At 39.3% G+C, this 23,007-nt stretch overlaps 1 protein-coding gene across 6 annotated transcripts in view; it reads left to right on the top strand.

Annotated features, from left to right (window-relative positions):
- The window catches only part of ATRN (attractin), a 154,906-nt gene that overhangs the window by 102,903 nt on the left and 28,996 nt on the right, over positions 1-23,007 (top strand). For all 6 annotated transcript variants that reach the window (XM_012754878.2, XM_020282019.2, XM_076010978.1 and 3 more), the window contains exons 22-25: positions 341-435; positions 3,127-3,205; positions 5,068-5,225; positions 20,507-20,568. In XM_012754878.2, the coding sequence (XP_012610332.2) occupies positions 341-435; positions 3,127-3,205; positions 5,068-5,225; positions 20,507-20,568 (394 nt within the window). The remainder of the gene's footprint in view (positions 1-340; positions 436-3,126; positions 3,206-5,067; positions 5,226-20,506; positions 20,569-23,007) is intronic.

Genomic DNA, 23,007 nt, shown 5'->3' with positions numbered 1-23,007 from the left:
CCATATTTCCATGGAGTCTTTGTTTCTATTACACATTAATTTATATCTTTGTAACCGTAAGCAAAACTTAGCATGTAATGTATGTTCACCTAATACTTGAAGGTGACTTCATTTGGAGCATAAAATCTCTACCAGGGTCATGATATAAGGAGGGCATAGTGGGTTAACCCAAATAAAATGATACTGCCCGTAGACTTGATTTTCTTTGAAAAACCTAGATATAGATGAGTCAAAGTGCTTTTCTGGTTATTAGATTTATGAGAAAAGCCGTCTGTATCTCTAGAGACCTGTTCTATTTTTTTTTTTCAGTTTTTAAATATTCATTTTTTTCTTTCCATAGATACTCTTCTTATTGACTATCAGTTCACTTTTAGCCTGTCCCAGGAAGATGACCGCTATTACACAGCCATCAATTTTGTGGCTACTCCTGATGAAGTAAGATTTTTTAAAGTTTGCCTATTTCATTTTAAATTTGTTTGGATCTTTTTCTTGGTCATTAGGGGTAGAAGCGTACTGCCTTGGCAGTAGTCTCCAGAGTGGAATACACCGGATGATCTTTAGGGGTACAGGAAAGAAATGTTAGAATCTGCATTTTGTTTTCTTTCTATCTAAAAGGTGTTGATAAAAGTTACCAGGATCTGAGAGATGGACTGACATTGATTCCATGCACACTTGGTTTGCATGTCAGCCCATTTCAGCCCCATGCAGAAAGGGAGAGGAGATTGTAAGGGGAGCTCCACCATCAGAGGGCAGATGGCAGGGCCTAGGTTTACTCCCTCAAAACTGACCAGAGGCTTAAAAAGCACCTGCAAAGACACTGTCGATTGAAATGCCAGTGATGTTGAGCACTAGTAGATAGCAAGGGAGGTAGCAGAAGTGACACCTGTGCTTCTAGAATGAGTTCTTAGCATCATGAGGTAAAACAGCAAAGGATTAGTTGGGTCCAAGAAGAGGTTGTCCAGGATAATTTAAATTGTTAAAGCAACTATTTGAAATGTAGATTTCTATCACTGTCATTAATGATGAAGCCCAACCTGCCACACAGTATCACCTAGTAGTAGAGGGAAGCCACCACAGCATGACATTTAAAATTAAAGCATCCAGGCATGAAGACACACCTATACAGTTTCTTTAGTGAGATACAAAGTCATCCAGTAGCCACTCTAATGCTTAAAGAAATTTTACTGAATGTGATGGTAAATTATTTACGAGCCTCCTTAGAGGTTTCTTTTCATCAAGATGCACAAAGCCATTTACCATTATAAAATTTCACTCACAATAAAAGTGACAGATAATAACATGGAAAACGATATGGCAGTAAGCCAGAGTATATTCCTTTGTTGACAGATATTATCAATAAACATTGCTGAATGTTTTTCAAAAGTAGTAGATCAAAGTCCATGGTGTGGTATATCTACTACACAATTAAGTAAAAGTAGAGTTTGTGTTTAATACTCCATTTCAATGGTAAAGGAAAGACGTACTAGAGAAGATACATTCTCAAGAGTGCCTGGCTGTTTAAGTGAAGATAATAAATGATTTCAAATGAAAATATTTTATGGAAAAACTATGGTGTATCATTTGAGTGGGTGTGTTAACTGGAATTTTTTTTAAAAAGATTGGTAAGATTATAGCAAAAATATCACACGTGAAATTTATTCACTGCCTCATTCATGAGCAAGTGGGTAAAATGCTCAAAGTCTTTCAGGATGTAGTTGATGTTAATTTTATTTTTTAAAACAAATAAATATATTAGAATCTTTGTAATATTTAACAAGTTGGGAAGTGACCATACAGGGCAGACTGTAGGACTTGAGTATGCTCAGATTTTGGTACAATGGGTAGAAGGGGTGGTGTTTGGAACCAATTGCCCGTGTGTACCCAGGGATGACTATAATTGTTAGTTGTGGGCTGCCAGCAAATATTTGATATAAAACACTTGAGCTGTTCTTTCAAGGCAAACATGAGGTTTTATCAGTAAATGAGAAGGTTAACTGCTTTGTGAGAGAAACTTCTGGTTTGGAGGTTGTACTTTGGAAATGTATCTATTGTTGTGATTTTGTGATCACAAAAACTATCAAAACAACACCCTAAAAGTCTTAATTTTTTAACCTGTTTTAAGATCTTTTAAAATGAATTTTGAGACAGTTGGATCCATCTGTGAAATATAAAATACAACATTGAGTTTGCAAAAATAATTGACTCTAAAGTAAATTATACTAGTACTTTGAATTGCTGTGTCTCTAAGCGTTAAACAAGGTTTTCAAAGCTAAGAAAGCATACTCGTTCATATTTCATTTGAAATATATTTTTAGTGAGACAAAAATGTTTTTCAAATCATAAATGAATATAGTCAAATTATTTTTAAGATTTAGTTTATTTCAGCTTTATATGCTTTTTTTTGTTTGTTTTTTGTTTGTTTGAGACACAGTCTCACTAGAGTGTCAGGCTAGAGTGTCATGGCGCTAGAGTGTCATGGCGCTAGCCTAGCTTACAGCAACCTCAAACTCCTGGGCTCAAGTGATCCTTCTGCCTAAGCCTCCTGAGTAGCTGGGACTACAGGCATGCGCCACCATGCCCAGCTAATTTTTTTCTATATATATTAGTTGGCCAATTAATTTCTTTCTATTTATAGTAGAGGCAGGGTCTCGCTCTTGCTCAGGCTAGTTTTGAACTCCTGACCTCGAGCAGTTCGCCAGCCTCGGCCTCCCGGAGTGCTAGGATTATAGACGTGAGCTACTGCGCCCGGCCCCAAAATTTTAAAAATTAGCCGGGCACGCTAAGGCATGCCTATAGTCCTAGATACTTAGAAGGCTGAGGCAGGAAGATCACTTGAGCCCAGGAGTTTGAGACCAGCCTGGGCAACATAGTGAGTCCTTATCTCTAATTAAAAAAAAAAAAAATAGCTGGGTGTGGTGGCATGCGCTTGTAGTCTCAACTATCCAGGAGGCTGAGGCAGGAGGATCACTTGAGCCCAGGAGTTGGAGGTTGCAGTGAGCTATGATGATGCCACTGCATTCTTGCTGGGGTGACAGAGCGAGACTCTGTCTCAAAAAAAGTAAATAAAATAGATAAAATCTAAAAACTATTATAATTAATTTTCTAATTATTTACACCTCTCATTAGCAAAACAGGGATTTGGACATGTTCATCAATGCCTCCAAAAACTTCAACCTCAACATCACCTGGGCTGCCAGCTTCTCAGGTAATAACACACCTAGAGAAGACCCTCTAAGTGGAGGTAATAGATTAAAAAATATAATATAGGAATTGAGAAAGGAGCTCTGGAGACAGACAGATTGGTTTGAAACCCACCTTTTGCTATTACTTATGAGGTATTAGACCTTGAACAAGCACCTAAACCCCTCTCTAGACCTTAGGATTATTCAGCTGTAGAGTGAGGATAACAATATTTACCTCCTAGAATTGTTGTATGGATTAAATTAGGTTATACCTGCCAGAGTTGACCAAGATGTCAGGCTCTGTGTGGTTACTGCCCCTACCCTACTGCCACCACTTGTACCCTTACTGTGCCCACTGCCATTAGATGGCCACTGGCATTATCTACATCTATGCTTAAGAAGTGAAAAATTCAAATGACTCTGAGTTTCAAGAAATGAAAACATTTTAGATAAAGTGAGATTGTAGTACGTGTAGAGAAATGTACTTTGGGAATTAAATTAGCTCTAAAATTATAGCTTTAGCTATATCTTGTTTGTCTTACTGTAATTGATTGAAGATCTGCTGGGTAGAAAACCTAAAGAAATAAAGGATGACCTTGATGTAGTGGTTAAGACAGATAACCACAACTTAACTTGGTAACTCAACAGATAGATCTAATTTGAATTCTGCCCTTTATTTACTTGCACTTTTGGGCAAGTTACTTAATTAAGCTTTCTGAGCCAGTTTCCTCATGTGTGAGGTGGGATAATAAAAACACCTAGCTACATAGAGTGTTGCAAGGATTAAATGAGATAATAAATTATTCAGTGTAATACTTGAAACATGGTAAACTCTTATTGAAGCAAGGTAAATTCTTACTAAATGGTAGCCATGTTTCATCATAATTATTACTGTTGCAATACTGATGTTTTTTGTCAAAACACAAACCTATTAGGTGCAAAATAAGAATATTGCTTTTTGATGCCATTTTATGTTTTATATTTATCTTGTCTTTAAAGACTGTAAAATTCAGAAGAAATTCAGATACTTACAATGAGGAGAGATTTTTAAGAAAACATCCAATTATCAGAGTATTCTTCTGGAGAAAGGCAGTGTCTCTGAACATGTGAAAGATTCGCATTGAGTGTCTCATTAAAGATAGTATAGTCTGGGTTCTAGTCACAGGGTCTAACTCAGATGTGGGAAAAAAGTCCATTTAATGAGTCTTTATAGACAGTTGAATTCCTGGCTGAGGGAAAATATGGAATGTTAAAGGGCTGTCTGGGAATAGGTAGAGTTATACCAGATTGGGGGACTTTAATACAGTCCCCCAATAGCTGGTGGTAGAATGGGGGATTGAGTGACCCCTTGAACCCCTTCCTCCCTATTCCTGTTGAAAATTGAGGCCACTGCTTAGGTTAGGATGTGAGGGCTGAATGAGTGTCCTTGTGGGGGTCTGGAGCATTATCAAGAGCTGTAAAAGAGAAATACACAGGAATTGAAGTGTTATGGCCAGAGTGAATGCCAGTGCTTGTTAATAGGATTCTAATGGTATCTCTATTTAACCTGTTTCAGTGGGATGGCCAACGGGGAGTTGCAGGGGTTCCTGGTAAAACCATTCTGGTTAGGGGCACAGGCTTGTGTGTCATCCCGCCCAGCTTTAGGTCCCAGCTCCATTATGTGACATAAGGCAAGTTAATTAGTTTCTCTGAAACTTAGTTTCCTAACCTGTAACTGAGGATAATAATAGCATTGTTGTGAGGATTCAGTGACATTGAGCTCTTGAAGGCTGTTCTTGGAAGATAGTAAGAATTCAATAAATGCTAACTATTATCCTTATTATTAATGAGAGCAGATTGTGTTTTAAAAAAAGTCTCTTCTGTGTCATTCTTTTCTTTCTAACAGCTGGAACCCAGGCTGGAGAAGAGATGCCTGTTGTTTCAAAAACCAACATTAAGGAGTACAAAGATAGCTTCTCTAACGAAAAGTTTGATTTTCGCAACCACCCAAATATCACATTCTTTGTTTATGTCAGTAATTTCACCTGGCCCATCAAAATTCAGGTAAGAAGTGCTTTTTGGTCTCCTACCTGCAAAAATGGTGAAATCTCTGTAGTATAGACTAAATTCACTAATTTGGAACTTGTGGTAAATGTAATGTGCGATGTTGCTTTGCCTTTGTAACATCTATGGCAAAGGAATGCTATGCATATGTAACTGTAAAGAAGATTGTATTGGGGATCATTTATATCACTTCTGAAGGAAATTTATAAGCACTTTTGAAAGCAAGTTGACATATAACAATTGGGTAATTACAAACATACTCATTTCTTCATTGAGCACTTGCCATATAAAACCTTATAGGGCTACAGGAAGTGCTCAATTCTGGAGAGAGTAAGGTGGGTATAAATGAAACTAACACACGTATAACCAGTGAAAGCCAGGGTGTGGACGTATGAGAAGTTCCCAGAAGTGCTGTCAGAGTTTAGAGGATATGCTGACTTCTTTTCTTTTGAATATCTGCCTAGCAGTGGAATTGCTGGATCAGATGGTAGCTCTATTTTTAGTTTTTTGAGGAACCTCCATACTATTTTGTCATAATAGCTATACTAATTTACGTTCCCATCAACAATGTGGTAGCATTTCGCTTCCCTCTGCATTCTTGCCAGCATCTGTTATTTTTGTCTTTTTGATAATACCCATTTTAAGTGGGGTAAGATGATATCTCATTGTGTTTTTTATTTGCATTTCCCTGATGATTAGTGATATTGAGAATCTTTTCATATGCCTGTTGGCCATTTGTATGTCTTTTGAGAAATGTCCAGTCAGATCATTTGCCCATTTTTAAATAGGATTATTTGTTTTTTTTGCTATTGAGTTGTTTGAATTCCTTGTATATTCTGGTTATTAATCCCTTGTCATATTTCCAAATGAGGCCACATTCTGAGAAAAAATCAAGAAAAATAAAATATTTAAATAAAATTAAATATAATAATTAAACTAAAAAATAAAAGAAAAGAAAATCCCTCGTCAGATGGGTAGTTTACAAATATTTTTTCCCATTCTGTGTTTTGTCTCTTTGTTGATTATTTCCTTTGCTGTGCTGAAGCTTTTTAGCTGTATGTCCATCTCTCAACTTACATATATGGTATACTTCTAATGTTCATTCACTAATTCAACACCCAAAATGTATTATTTCTAGTAGCTAATATTATAAATTGTGTTAATAGCATCAAGCCAACAACCAAAAACTTTGAATAATGTTTTTTTGCTATAAGAACCCAAACCATTATAATATGTTTACTATGGGAATATATTTATGCTTCCAAATTTGTATAACCGGTATTTCTAAGGTGGTTGTAACTTGGAAATCCCATTTATCTGTTTTTGCTTTGGTTGCCTGTTCTTATAAGGTCTTATGCAAAAAAAATCTTTGCCCAGAACAATGTCCTGGAGCGAAATTTCCCCAGTGTTTTCTTCTAGTAGTTTTACAGTTTCAGGTCTTAGATTTAAATCTTTAATCCATTTTGACTTGGTTTTTGTGTATGGTGAGAGATAGGAGTCTAGTTTTATTCTATATATAATCCTTTTTTGTATTCCAATGTTCATAACATCATTATTTATAATAGCCACAGGTGGAAACAACCCAAATATCTATCAGCAGATGAATGGATAAACAAAATATGGTATATTTGTACAATGAAATATTATTTGCCTTAAAAAGGAATGAAATTCTGATACATGCTATAATACAGGTAAACCTTGAAAACATTATCTAAGTAAGATAAGTCATTCACAAGAAGATAGATATTATATGTTTCCACTTACTTTAAACATCTAGAATATACAAATTCATAGAAAGTAGATTAGAGGTTACCAGTGGGTCAGGGGTACAGGAAATTGGGAGTTATTGCTTCATGACTATTACAGAGTTTTTGATTAGGGTGATGAAAAAGCTTTGGAAGTGATAGTAATGATAGTTGCACAACAATTGTGAATGTAATTGTTGCCATTGAATTGTATCCTTAAGAAATGGTTAAAATAGACTGGATGTGGTGGCTCAGGCCTGTAATCCCAGCACTTTGGGATGGGAGGATCTTTTGAGGCCAGGAGTTTAGGACCAGCCTGAGTAAGAGCGAGACGCCATCTCTACTAAAAATAGAAAAATTAGCCAGGCATGGTGGCACACACCTGTAGTCCTAGCCACTCAGGAGGCTGAGGCAAGAGGATAGCTTGAGCCCAGGAGTTTGAGGCTGCAGTGAGCTATGACAAGGCCACTGCATTCTAGCCTGTGTGACAGAGCAAGACCCTGTCTCAAAAAAAAAAAGGGTTAAAATAGTTAATTTTTATGTTGTATGTATCTTGCTACAATAAAAACAAGTTTTAAAAAATCACAGCAAGGTAGTTCTGTAGATATAAACAAGCTTATTCTATAATTTATATGAAAAGGCAAAGGTTCTAGATGTAATAATTTTGAAAAAGAAGAATAAAATGAAGGAATCTCTGTACCCAATGTTAAGACTTATTATTTAGGTACAGTAATCAAGACATTGTGGTTATTGGTAGAATGATAGACACATATAGATAAATAGAAGCACATAGATATGTCCAACTGATTTTTGACAAAATTGCAAAGGCAAATTAATAGAAGAAGGATAGCCTTTTCAACAAATAGTGCTAGAGCAATTGGACAATTATTATTCACACGCAAATAAATGAATTTCAATCTAAACTTCACATCTTATGCAAAATTAACTCAGTCACAGATTTAAATGTAAAACGTAAAACTGTGAAACTCTCAGAAAAAAATATAGAAGAAGATCTTTACATTCTAGGGCTAAGCAAAAAGATTTTATATTTGATACCAAAAACATGATCATCCATAAAAGGAAAAATTAATAAATTGGACCATATCAAAACCAAAAATTTTTGCTCTGTAGAAAAACCTTGTTAAGAGGTTGAAAAGACAAGCTATGTACTGGGAGAAAATATTTGCAAAACATTTCTGAAAGAGCACTTGTATCTAGAATATAAGAAGAACTCTTGAAACTTAACAGTAAAGAAACAAATAATCCAATTAGAAAATGGGCAAAAGTAATGAAAAGATATTTCACCAAAGAGGATGTACCTATGGCAAATAACCACATAAAAGATGTTCAGCATCAATAACCATTAGAGAAATGCAAATTAAAACCATGATGAGATACCACTACATACCTATTAAAATGACTAAAATGAAAAATAGTAATAACACCAAATATTCGAGAGGATAGGAAGAAATTATATCACTCGTACACTGCTGATAGGAATGTAAGATGATAGTACAGCCACTCTGAAAGATAGTTTGGCATTATCTTATGAAACTAAATTTGTACTTACAATACAACCCAGCAGTTGCATTCTGGGGCATATATTCCAGGGAAATGCAAAAAATGTTCACACAAATGCCTATACACCAATGTTCATAGCATCTGTACAACAATCAGTATTGCAGCTTTCTTCATAACAGCCAAAACCTCAAATATTCCTCAACAGGTGATTGGTTAAATAAACTGTACTACATATACATCATGCAATAATATGCACTGGTAAAAAGAATTGAACTATTGATAAACACAACTTCAGTAAATTCCAAGAAAATTTTGCTAACTAAAAAAAAAAATCTTAGTGGCTCACGCCTGTAATCCTAGCACTTTGGGAGGCCGAGGCGGGCGGATTGCTCAAGGTCAGGAGTTCGAAACCAGCCTGAGCGAGACCCCGTCTCTACCAAAAATAGAAATAAATTAATTGACCAACTAAAAATATATATACAAAAAATTAGCCGGGCACGGTGGCGCATGCCTGTAGTCCCAGCTACTCGGGAGGCTGAGGCAGTAGGATCGCTGAGCCCTGGAGATTGAGGTTGCTGTGAACCAGGTTAATGCCACGGCACTCATTCTAGCCTGGGCAACAAAGTGAGACTCTGTCTCAAAACAAAACAAAACAAAACAAAAATCTTAGAAATTAACATACTACATGATTTCATTTGTATAACATTTGAAAATAAAAATTTTATATATATACATATATACAGTATATATACTAAAGCTTCCGATGTCTCTGATGACTTCTAACTCTGACCTCTAGACCCTCTTTTAAAAGGATTTGTCTGGTTGGGCGCAGTGGCACATGCCTGTAGTCCCAGCTACTCGGGAGGCTGAGGCAAGAGGATTGCTTGAGCTCATGAGTTCAAGTCCAGCCTGGGCAACAGGGTGAGACCCCATATCTAAAAAATAAATGTTAAAGGGCTCATCTAATTAGGTCAGGCCCACCCATACAGGGAAGGGTAACATATAGGGTGTGCACACCTGAAGGTGAATCTTGGGGGCATCTTAGAATTCTCCCTGCCATAGGCTGCATTTGGGGTAGAGCTAGCCCAGGTTTAGGTTGTTTCTCTGGATCCAGGAAAGTTGAGCTATAGGCCCCATCCAGTCAGTACAGTTTAAATTTGGTAACGTCCCCGACACTATATATAAAGTTACAGATCATATACATTTGTTAGACTGTTTTTATGTAAAATACTTGGTTCAGGTTCTAGTAAATAAAGTTTATTGACTTAAGTTGAGATTGTTTTCATACTGATGTACCTCATCATATTCCGAATCCAATTGAACCTCAAGCTTTGTTGCTTAAAAACGATTAATATTTTTAAGATTCTTAGTGAATATCTTGACTTATGCTGCTGATGTTTTTCCCAGTTGGAAAGAGGGCTCTGTGCATATAAGCAGGCTTTTGTGCTGGAGATAGCCGTGCTGTTGCCAATGCTGAGTTCTAGTTTTTTTCCTCCCAGTGCCCTATTGCTCCACCCTCTGAACGTCCCTGAAATGGTTTTAGAGCTTTCCTTCTAAAGGGAGCTCTTCCCCACACTTAACTTAGAAGAAGTAATAATTTTAAGAATCAAAGAGATGTTGATCTTCTCCCTGAGTTTTTGGTGCTCCTTACCTGGGCTGCATCTCTAACTTGAATAAGACCCACTTAATGAAAACTGCCTTCAGGAGCACTTGCGAAAATAAACGATGGCACGCTCACCATTTAGTTTGCCAGGCTTTCCTTGAAAAAGCAGGTAAGTTCTATTGAAAATGTGTCTTTTTGGTCTTTGGTACAGATGACTGCAGTATTCACAAACAGTGTGAACTGGACCTGTGGTGGTGTGTGTTTTCCATGTCCTCACATGAGCCCGGTGGACACTGGTTCTCTCTGCCCTGGGGACCGTATCTGGCTGTGTGCCGTGTGGGGGGCTGAGCTGGCGTCTTCCTGGATACCTGCATGGTGTTCTCAACAAAGGGGACTGCATGTTACTTTGTTGCTCTTTTTCCCCTAGAGCCTGAGCTTTTCTAAGTGTAGTATGGCTCTTAAACATGCACACGTTTAGCAACTATACAAATTCAGTAAAATGGAGAGACTTATTTAAGGGAGAAAGTAAGGAAATGTCTAAATGGTGTAGCATAGGTTATTCAGTTAAATTTCAGTATGACTTTCAATGCAGGCAAAAAGCCTTTTTGCCTTCGATTCTCATTTTTTAGAGCAAAGTAACTAAGGAAATGTAATTCTTTACTCGCAAATTCATATAAACATTGGTGCTTTAAAAATGGTAATGCTAAACTCAAGTTTCTTCACTCTGAACCGATCCCAGGATTCTTTTCCATAATTAGGAACAGATCAAAACCTATAACTGCTAACTGAGGGAATTTGAAACTAACTATAAAAATCTTTGTAGATGCAGTTAAAACAAACAAATAAACAAAACACCCAGACTGAAAAGGCCTGTGTGTAGTAGGGTGGTGGGTATGTTGGGGCCAGTTGTGCCTGTTTTCTGGTCGGTTGTTCCTGTGGGTAAGCGCTCTTCCTTCAGCCCCTGCTTTCTGAAACCTATCCTCCTTGTTCTCCCTAGTAAGCAGGGGCTTAGCTGGCTTCAGCCATGCCCATAGTTTGGGATGGTAGCTATTCAAGATAGAAAATGGATGTGCAGATGTTGTATGTGAGGCAGGAAGGTGGGTTGGTGGGGCTGGGGTTCTGGCTTGTTACTGACTCTGCAACAGAGGTTGTTATTGTAATGTGGAACTAATATTTAAGCCCTCTCCACCCTGGGTGTTTCATCTGCTATTTTATGTAAGAGACTAGTGTTCACAAGCGAAGGCAACATAGAATTTGTATTGAGAACTGGGCATTCATTTAGATTTTAGAGTTATGTTTATGGGTGCTAACAGGATTGCTGTACTGAGCAAGGAATGTGGAAAACTTTTGTTCATTCAGATGTGCTTTTTTTCTAATAACACCTTTATTAAAATATAATTCACATACCATACAATTCACCCATTTAAAGTACGCAATTCAATGGCTTTTAGTATATTCACAGAATTGTGCAGCCATCACCACAATCAATTTTATACTATTTTCATTACCCCCAAAAGAAGCCTATAGCACTCACTCCACATTCCTCCCTTCCCTGGCAACCACCAGTCTATATTTCCTGCCTCTATGGATTTGCCTATTCTGGACATTTTGTATAAATTGAATCACATAATATATGGTCCTTTGTGACTGGCTTCTTTCACTTAGCATAATGTTTTCAAGGTTCATCCATGTTTAGTATGTTGCAGGGCTCCATTTCTTGTTATAGCTGAATAATACTCCATTGTGTGTATGTAGCATATTTTGTTTGTCCATTCATCTGTCGGTGATTACTGGGGTTGTTTTCACTCTTTGGCTATTACAAATAATCCCAGATATACTTTTAATGTTTATATGTATTGTATAATGTTTATCCATACCTGCTGGTGTTAAATATCTATACCTTAAGAGTTTTAAGAATGACAAAGCCATGAACTACATTTAGAATTAAACTACACTTAGGTCTTTATTAGTTTCAAACTACATTTAAGGTTCTTGTACAACCTTGTGGTTTTCATCATCAGGAAAAATCCATTCCATTTTAAAGGTCTCCTTTTTTGCTTTTCAGCTGTGACTTTGGCTGTTTCTTCTCAGCTTTTTAATGCCATTGTTCCCTCATGTTTCATCTGCACCCTTTCTCTTTGGACAGTCTCATCCATGCCACCTGGAACACCACCTATGGCTGGATGGGTAAATCTTTGTCTCTAGCTGACCTTTCTCCTGTGATGACCATAGCCAGGAACCTACTATATTTCCTTAAAATTCACTCGCTCAGCATACTTTCTGGCCCAGAGCAGCAGCCATGTCCACGAGTGGATAGCAGGAGCCTCTGTCAGATGCTAGGTGTTGAGTGTGCCCATGTGACCTTGGGAGCCATGAGAAGGGAGGGGAGCACCCTGTGTCACCTGAGTCCAAGTGAGGAGAGGCCATACCAGAGCTGAGTCCTAAGGAGCATGAGGTGGGGGCTGCGGGTGTTTGTGGTAGGGAAAGGGAATGACCAGTCACCTTCAGGAACTACCATGAGTTTAGCTGAGCCAAGTGATGTTACTTGTGAGGAAGGAGCTAGAGAACTAGGTTGGGCTGTCACAAAGAGACTGGGGGTTTCAACTGAGAGGTGTGAACTATATAGCCTGAAAACCACTGGGAGTCACTGAAATGTTTTAGTTTGAGAAGTAATCAAAGATGGCTGTTTTAGAAAGACCCCTCTGGCAGCAGTCAGAGTGTGGATTGGAAAAAGCCAGGCCTGAATCAGGAATCCAGGTAGAATTCTCATGTCATAACCCGGAGGAAGGGTCCTTCTGATGACACACAGCCCATAGCAACTTTCCTCACCTGTGCCTGCACAGCCATACTCTTGTCTGTATGTTCACTATACAAAGATTCCATAAGGGGTATGACCATATTTTGTATTTCATTGTCTTCATGGGTAGTGTTAATCAGTTGAAGACTCTCCATAAATGCATGTTGGATGAGTGGACAGTTGTCAGTATGAAGGCTTTAGGGTAGGTTTCAGAACTTTCTTTTTTGCAACTTTTGTAACTCTTTTAAAGGTGCTGACAGCCTTTTCTGATATTGTCAGAACATTTACTGACCAGTGCTATGGGCGGTCTGAGGTTGGAAACCCAGAATTTGTTATCCCAGTCTACATGATGTGACATTAGGAGATTGAATTGTTCTTTTTTTTTTTTTTTTTTTTTTTTTTTTTGAGACAGAGTCTCACTTTGTTTCCCGGGCTAGAGTGCTATGGCGTCAGCATAGCTCACAGCAACCTCAAACTCCTGGGCTCAAGCGATCCTTCTGCCTCAGCCTCCCAAGTAGCTGAGACTACAGGCATGCGCCACCACGCCCAGCTAATTTTTTCTATAGTTTTAGTTGGCCAATTATTTTCTTTCTGTTTTTAGTAGAGACGGGGTCTCGCTCTTGCTCAGGCTGGTTTCGAACTCCTGACCTTGAGCGATCCACCCACCTCGGCCTCCCAGAGTGCTAGATTACAGGCGTGAACCACCATGCCCAGCCCTGAATTGTTCTTGGTTGGAATTTTGTCCAAAGAATTAGGAGGTAGAAGAAAAGGGAGGGATGAGGATACAAACATCCCATTTTATAAGGAGGTTAGGTAGAGGTATTATTTGTATTGGAATCGCTGAGAGTGAAATGATAGGAGGTCGTAGGGAAAGTGAGTGGAGTACAGATGAAATAAGATTGCCCCTGAGCTGATAATTACTGAAGCTGGATGATGAGCATTTGGGTCCCTTAAACTATTCTCTGTACTTTTAAAAAAGTTAAAAATTTTCATAATGAAAAAATGAGAAAAGATAATATAGGTGATAGAACAAGAAACAAAGGTTATGGGTATATCACCTCCTGACAACAGCCATGAGAATATGCCTGTGCTGGGCCTGCAGCCTGGAGCTGACCTCTGCTCTCCTTTACAGGAAGCGCACAGCAGTACACTGGGTTTGGCTGGTTATTGGCCACTGGTGGGCAATCTCTAGAACAAAGGCAGAACCCTCTCTCCCTCAGCCCAGCCCACCCCACCCTGGTGAGAACAATAAAGGGAGCTTCCCAGAGGGTCTGCTGCCTTCGCCCCAAGCACAGGTGCACCAGAGGTGTGAGGGCTCCTCCCCATAGGGCAGTGAGGCCTCAGAAGCTACCCTCCAGTGGGCTGTGGCTGCGCTGTCTTCCTGCTCCTGTTCATGGATAACAGCACATCCTCTCCTATATCCCGGGGTGTTATACCCATTCCTTGTTTCTGTTGGCATTGTTCCATCACTATCACCCTCAGGATAATAACATGCCACTGAAGGAGGGGAGGAGCTGATGGCCTAAACTACCTTCTGTTGTGGTAGGAAGTCAGTAAGAGGTGTCTAAGATGGATAGATGAAGAAATAATAATCAAACATAAGTGATAAAAAGACAGAAGAACTGAAAAGCAGCCTAGTTAAAGGTGGGGGCCTAATCATTGCTTTTCATGATTAGCAATGATCTCTCACTCTCTTTTGGTTCTTTTTGATATTTCAAACAAGCATGGAGTTCTCTAATGATTTCTAAATTATTAATAAATGTGATCAAGTGGAATAGGAATTCTGTAGAGTGGTAAAAAGGAAGGGCTAGAAAAGTCTGGGAAGGCTAGCACAGAGTGGTATTGAGGTGGGGGGGTGGGAGTGGACAGATGGGCAGTGTTAGCCTGCATGGCAGCAGTGAGCGGCTCAGTGGTATTAACTGGCCTTGAAGCTGTGACCAGAGCTTGGATATACAGTTTCTGTGCCAGCGCAAACCAGCGTTAGGTGGGTGGTGTGTGAGGCCAGATGGTGGTCACCGGGATGCAGTCCAGGGCTGTGGTCTCAACACAGAGTTTCATATAGAATTTGGGTTTTTTTTCTAAAAAAAGAAAGGAAAAAAAAGTTGTTTTGTATCACAGCAAAACTCAAGGAAGGAAGACCCAGGTTAGAATATACTCAGCCATTGCTCATAGACTCTTCCATCTTTGGCAAGCCGAGGCCTGAGTGGAAAGGCTGTTGGTAGACAGGCCTACGCTCTTATGGGAGGAATTAGTCCTCTCCTGGCTCCTAGCCTTGCAGTGTCCAAAACTATCTGGCAAGATTAGTATGTCAGATGAGGAGTCCAGATGGCAGCCACGTCCACTTAGGTTCTCTCTGGTCTTGATGAGAGGGATGAGAGGCCCTGGTCTGGGGTGCCCCAGTCTTGGTGAAGCTACTGGCCTGAGAAGACCATGGGATCCCCTACTAGATTCTGCCAGGTGCACATACCTTGGGTTTTGTCCAAGCCTAACAGGTGCTGCCTTGAAGTGGGAAGGCTTCACCTCACAGGATGGCCAGCTGTCCTCCCATCCTCTCCCTGTCCCGTGTGCTTGTAGCCATGAAGTTCTTGGTGGAGAAGATAAAGGCAAATTAGAGGTCCTTTCTTCTGTCTTTTCAAACCTTCTATACTGAACAGTGGTCTTTCCCTAGTCATTCAATATTTATTCCTTCATCCAAACCATACCTACTTTGTGGATGGCACATAGTAGATGCAAAAATACAAATATTTTTGAAAAAGAAAGCATTTGTTATGTGGTAGTTGAATATAAGAAATATCATATTTTCTTATTTTTATAGTAAGCTTGGGCTCAGGCTCTACCCACCATGCTTGACGAGAAACTCTTTCTCAGCCTGTTTTCATAGACACCCATTCCCTTCTCTCAGGGACATATGGATACCTCAGGGCTTCAGAGATTTGGGGAAGACCCTCTGGTCTCATCTTCATTCACTGACTGCTGCTGCTCCCTGTGCCCTGGGCCCTTACTCCATTGAGGGCAGCCACCCTCACTCTCATGTGTGATGGGCATGGACACAGAATAACCACTGAGGCTCTGGAGCCTCCCTAGGCCCACCATGCAGACACCCCATGTTCCCAGGCACTTTCACAGTGCTGACACATCCTCTGCATTCCCTCCCTTTCCTGGTACAAGTTAATTTCATTTGGGGTTTTAACCTTCCAAGTAAAGATGGGGATTTTTTTCAGTGCAGTTTCTGAAACGCTGAAGAAATGTTCTGGGGAAAGAGCAGAGGATGACACTTTTTAATAATTCCCAAATTCAGAATTTCCTGAAGTTCAGCCTGTGGACACTAGCATCAAAATCACCTGGGGAGCTTAAAGATCCAGAAGTAGGGAAAAAAAAGATCCAGAAGTAGGGAGTTAGGCTTGGGGTTCTGACTTTGTTGTAAGATCTCCAGGGTTTGGGAACCGTGGCCTAGTTCTCGGAATACAGAGGTGTATCTGCTTTTGTGTGGGAGGTCAAGAATTGCCTTTTCATTCATTCTCCTATAACTAAAAAGTCAGAAATTGGTGTAGTTATGACAGAAGAATATAGGAATCCTCTGCTCCAGGATGTCCCTGTGTCCCCAGCCATAGAGTAAGTGGAATATGATTATCACATGTCCTGAAAGGGAGGCAGATAAGTGCTGAGAGAGCAGTGAGGAGAATGAGCCAATTCCAAGAGTGAATGGGGGCGGCCGGATGAGGGGGGCAGTGGTTGTGCTGGGGCACGAAGGGCAAGGAGGACCCCAGTGCAGACAGGCAGGGAGGCTCCCCAGTGACCATCTGGCATCCAGTATGTAGTATAGTGACCTGAAAACACTTGTTTGACTGAAGCACAAAATTGGTGCTTGGGGAAGTGCAGATCCACAGTATCCTACCCCAAACCCAGGGGCTAATGAAGCTTCTGAGTTTGGAGTTTTTCAGAATTTATGAACACATCAGAGGGCCCACAGAGCAGACACACTTTAATCAACATACTGATGAAAGTTGAGTTGGAATCAGGTTGGAGAAATGTAGAGGGACATAAATTTTAGATTTCTGGAGTGTGGAGAGTGATATCTACGGTATGGAAAGAGAAAAGAATGACATTGTAAGTTTTATTTATAAGTTATAATTAGATTTTCTTTTTTGTATTAAAATAGATTTTAGTGTAGGAAATCCTCATTATCTTTTGTATCTGAAAAGCCCCCAAATCCATGTCAACATTTTCATAATAAATCTTGAAAGAAAGGTTTGATTGGGATACTATCTTGAAAATTAAATTAAGAGGCCGGGCGCGGTGGCTCACGCCTGTAATCCTAGCTCTCTGGGAGGCCGAGGCGGGCGGATTGCTCGAGGTCAGGAGTTCGAAACCAGCCTGAGCAAGAGCGAGACCCGTCTCTACTATAAAATAGAAAGAAATTAATTGGCCAACTAACATATATACAAAAAATTAGCCGGGCATGGTGGCGAATGCCTGTAGTCCCAGCTACTCGGGAGGCTGAGGCAGGAGGATTGCTTGAGCCAGGAGTTTGAGGTTGCTATGAGCTAGGCTGACGCCATGGCACTCACTCTAGCCTGGGCAACAAAGCGAGACTCTGTCTCAAAAAAAAAAAAAAAAAAAAAAAAAGAAAATGAAATTAAACAAAAGTTAAATTATGGATGTGGACCATGGGCTATTTCTTAAAAGAAAGAAGTCAATCAGGTCTTAAGTTTGGGAGAAAGACAGGTCATTATTTTTCCAATTATGTCATTTATTTAGCAAATTTTTATTAAGCACCTGTTACATAGTGGTCACTGCTTTAGATGCTGGAGATATAGTAGTCAGTATTGTAGGGTAAAGTCCCTGTCCTCAGTCCTTACAGATCTTATTTTCCATAAATAAATGCACAGATAGGGCTGTGAATTCAAAAGAGCAAGGTAAGCAGATAGGGTGTGGCTGCAGTTGTGTATATGGTGCCCAGGGATGTGATGTCTCCATCATGGAGTCCTTCACTTCAGACTTGACTTCATAGCAGGATTTAAAGAGCAGTAGTCAAGGTCCTTGTCAGTTTTCCCAGGGTCTTCTCTTAATCCTGTTCAGAGTATTATGAAGCACTTACCACGTCTTCATCCTTTACCCTTTCTTCATTTGATAACTGATAGGGTAGACCTTCCAAGTCTTCTTTTGTCATTGGTTTTGTGTGAGCAGTTCTGTAACAGCGCTTTCACTAAAAATCTTGTCTTTTGCAAGATTCATTTTATAGGTGGTTTGCATTGTCTGACATGAGTTGAGACAGCCCAATTTACGCTTGCTATAACATTTATGCTTTTTACACTGGGTAATTTTTAATAGCACTCCCCTTCATTCTCAGAAGTGCTCAGTTTACACAGTAAGTTCATCACGTTATCAGTCTATGATTGACCAACAAAAACTGACACAATGAGTAGGATGTTAAGCAGGACTGGATGTTTCTGTGTGGTCACTGCATTCATAAACATGTTATGACTTTTGCTTTCCTACTCAACCTTCTAATTGGTGACTTGGATGATAAAAATTCAACAAAAGAGTCTTGGGTACCGTCCACACTGGGGCCAGTTTATATGAGGTTCTTTATGATTATAAACTGGACATGAATATGGTGCAGTCCTGCTTCAGCAAGAAATCAGGATAATGGTTGGGATCCCAGCACAGGGGGGAGCTGCCCTAAGGAATGTTGCATGGCACAGGGCACATGGACATATGAGTCCTCTGAAGGAGCTTATGGGTCCTCTGAAGGAGCTAGATCCAGAGATTTTTGGCATCCAGCAATGAGTAAAAGTATCTCATGGGTTTCTTTAAGTGTAAACACTGAAGACATGCCAATGTTTTAAAAGATTAAAATGTAAACAGAGCTAGGATGGACTCTAATCTGTTTCCTTCTTCCTCTTTATGTGTTGTAACTTGGACTCTTCATTCCCTAAGATTGAATAACCTTGTTCATATAATTATCTTCCAGTCTTATTTTAAAACTTTTATGTGAGGACCGTTGCTCATATCCTGCATCTTTCCTTCTCTCATGGAGCTGGAACCAGTTATTGTAATAAATGACAGAAAGGAAGAGAAAGTGGGTTTCTCTTTATCATATGAAATCTCTGCAGCTTTGTATTTTTTATTACAAATGGTGGCTAAAGAGAAGACACAAAAACTTCAAATTCCATGCCCCAAAATATTTTATGGCCTGAATAGGTAGTATTGGAACTTTATTTACAGAATATCAAAAAGAAAATAAGACCATCAAAAAAACAAATAGTTGAAGTCTCCCTTTTGCCTCATTCTGAGTGGGGTAGGGTGGGATTAGGAAATAAGATGCTAGTCATTTACTGTCCTGATTCTTATCATACTTATTTTCTGTACTAGGACAATTGCCACCTTATTCAAAATTGTTTCATTTATAGTACCATTGTTTCTCAAAAGAGGGCCAAGGCCAGGCGCAGTGGCTCACGCCTGTAATCCTAGCACTCTGGGAGGCTGAGGCGGGAGGATTGCTTGAGGTCAGGAGTTCGAAACCAGCCTGAGCAAGAGCGAGACCCTGTCTCTACTATAAATAGAAAATAAATTAATTGGCCAACTAATATATATAGAAAAAATTAGCCGGGCATGGTGGCCCATGCCTGTAGTCCCAGCTACTCGGGAGGCTGAGGCAGGAGCATCACTTGAGCCCAGGAGTTTGAGGTTGCTGTGAGCTAGGCTGCTGCCACGGCACTCACTCTAGCCTGGGCAACAAAGCGAGACTTTGTCTCAAAAAAAAGCAGGGAATAAAAAATAAAAAATCTGCCTAGTACTATATATATTATAGGTAATATTAAGGACACAATTCTCATATTTAATCAATTCTGAGATACACATTTTTTATACCCTAGTATCTCTGAAATCACAGTGCGTCTTTCAGTCAATGATTTGAAAAGCATTGTGTCATAGTTTAATTGGCAGTGTTTTTTCTTAATAGTACACAAAATAATGCCCCTTTTAGTCAATGGTGTCTACAGTTGATGAAATATTTTGGGTTTTTTTTTATATTCTTGGTATAAAGACTATTATAATCAAATTATTTAAGTTCCAACTGATGACAGATGGTATTCAGTGTAGCAAAACTGAGGAGACATGGTATTTTTTAAAAAGACAGTATCTTGAAGTGAGTACACATTGAGAACATAAATGTTGAAGGAATGAAAGGCACAAGGTGAGGCTACCCACCTTGAGATAGATCTGAGAATTGGTGTTTGAAGCACAAAGAAAGCATTGTGTCTGAGTGCAGGCACAGAGAGGGAGCAGGCAGATTGACTCACCTGCCATTGAGGTCTTTAATGTAGGAGCGCAAGGGGTCTTCAGGGTCAGGCTGAAAGAGCTTCAGATCTGATGTGAAGTGCAGAGGGAGGCTGCAGTGGATTATGCTGAAACCTCAGAATATTACTTTGGGGCTGGCAACTAAACAATAATTTTTAAAAGCTGAAGGGGTGAGACACTTTTCCTTAAGTGAAAAAAGTTTCATAAATGTCTTCTGTAAAATGTGAAGTCTGTCTTTCAGCTTAGCTCTTGAAATAAGAAGGGTGAGTCAGTGATGCTGTTTATAATCACACTACCTGTTTTTCCGTCACAGATTGCCTTCTCCCAACACAGCAATTTTATGGACCTGGTACAGTTCTTCGTGACGTTCTTCAGGTAATTTTGCTTATACAAACCATATCTGTTCTTTTGATTTAGGCCCTTGTTAATTCTGTTAATGGAGTATCAGCTCATAAAAGGTGAAAGAATAATCCTGTGTGCCCAACAGATCAAATTTACTTCATATGTATTCCTGAAATATTCCATGTCAGTTACTGTAATGTAAATTTAGTCTAACCTGATAAAATGAAAACATTTGGTTTGTATGTTCTGGCTCTTGTGGGGGGCAGCTTTGCATGTACCCTATACTAAATTGTGGATAATTTGGCTCTTCATATGGGGAGAATTTTGGACTACTACAACATTTAATTAATAATGGTTACTGATGTGAGCTACATATCTGCTTACTCTTGTTCAAGAGATGACTCTGGTGATTATCCAGAGTTTTAAAGCTAAAAGTGATTTATTTTAGTCCCCTAGGATTTTCTCTTTTATTTGCATAGGTTTCTTTTCTTAGTTTAATTTTATTTTTATAAAAATAACATACACAAATAATTGACAAAGACAAAAAAGTGCCACAGTTTTTATAATAGAAAGCAGCAACAGCCTGCCTCTATCTTCCCATCTCCACTTCTCCCCAGTTTAAATTATGTTAGTTGTTTTTTACTTCTCTATGCTTATGCTAATTCTTGACTTTTCAGTTCAGTTATATTTTGGAATTCTGTTATAAGAGATTAGGATATACTGCCTTATATTGCCTTACTCAACAACCACCCAAAAGCGTACAACAGCCCCTTCCTCCCATTCATTTAATCAGGTATATCACATGCTGGACTAGATCGATGATCCCTGTTTATGTTATTAAGCCCGTAAGACTCCTATTCACAGCTGAATTGCACTATATTTATACTTCCCCATTTTATGGATGGAGGGATCATTCTTTGCTTATCCTAAATGTAATATTTGCCATGTTTTGGTTTTTTCACTATTCAGTTTTTCTGTGTACCTTACCCCTGCATTATCACTACACTCTAACAGAACTGAAAATCTCTCAGTTTGGTCCAACAAAAGCAGGTACTCTCTTGGTTTTCATTTCTCTGGGAAATGTCTGCCCTAGAACCCTCCAGCCTCCTGCTCCCAAGTGCATTAATTGTTCCCGAGGCCTGCTGCACAGCCGTCATCTTGGGAATTTCTTTTGCCTTCCTCCCATATTGAAGTCTCTGTTTCCCAGATCCCATGTCTTCATTTTCCTATATGTTATATTCTCTCCTTTTTCTGGAGCACGTTCTTCAGGAGGTTTATGCAAAAAGATGTCCAGGAGGTAGCTTTTCTGTGAGCTTTCCTGACTGAAAATGTCTTTATTTTACCTTCACAATTTGATTGAAAGTATGAATATAGGATTCTAAGTTTGAAGTCCTTTTCCGTTGTAGTTTAAATGACATTGTGCTATTTCTTCTATAAGCTTCCAGTATACTTCCAGTGTAATATTTAGAAGGCTAATGCCATTATAATTCCCATTCCTTGTATAAGATCTATTTTCTCTCTTTAAAAAAATTATATCGAAGTATAATATAAAGTTACAGAAATGTTCACAAATCCTAGTAAGTGTGTAGCTCCATGTATTATCACAGATTGAACATACTTATGTGTAGCCACTACATCATATCATATCTACTCTAGAAGCTCCTCAGTCACTGCCCCTCGCCTGTTCCCAAAGGTGCCATTTACCTGACTTCTCTAATCATGCATTGCATTTGCCGGTTTTAAAAATTTATAATAAATTAAGTCACAACCAAAAATTTAAAATGATTTGAACTGATTAGTAAAGAAAATATTAAAAACTTCCAGGAAGCAGTTGAAGTTGTATTTAGAGGGTATAGTTTTAAATCTGTGCTTCTCAACCTTAACTGTACCTAGAATCACTTGGAGGAGCTTTTGATGTCCAAGCCACATCCCAGGCCAATTATATTAGAATCTCCAGGGGTGGGACCCAAGCATGTGAAAGCTTCCCAGGTGATTTCAATGTGCAATTAAGGCTGGGAATCACTGCTTTAAAAGCATATGTAGGCCGGGCGCTGTGGCTCACGCCTGTAATCCTAGCTCTTGGGAGGCCGAGGCGGGCGGATTGCTCAAGGTCAGGAGTTCAAAACCAGCCTGAGCAAGAGTGAGACCCCGTCTCTACTATAAATAGAAAGAAATTAATTGGCCAACTGATATATATATAAAAAATTAGCCGGGCATGGTGGCACATGCCTGTAGTCCCAGCTACTCGGGAGGCTGAGGCAGTAGGATCGCTTGAGCCCAGGAGTTTGAGGTTGCTGTGAGCTAGGCTGACGCCACGGCACTCACTCTAGCCTGGACAACAAAGCGAAACTCTGTCTCAAAAAAAAAAAAGCATATGTAAGAAAAGAAAAAACATTGCCCTTAATAAATCAGAAAAATAACTGTTAATTAAATCTAAAGAAAGAAGTAGAAGGAAGTAAGGAGTAGAAACAA

This window comes from Microcebus murinus, chromosome 16, assembly GCF_040939455.1.
Source record: "Microcebus murinus isolate Inina chromosome 16, M.murinus_Inina_mat1.0, whole genome shotgun sequence".
NCBI lineage: Eukaryota > Metazoa > Chordata > Mammalia > Primates > Cheirogaleidae > Microcebus > Microcebus murinus.
Note: the sequence above shows the minus strand (reverse complement) of the source record. Positions and strands in the feature narration are given on the sequence as shown.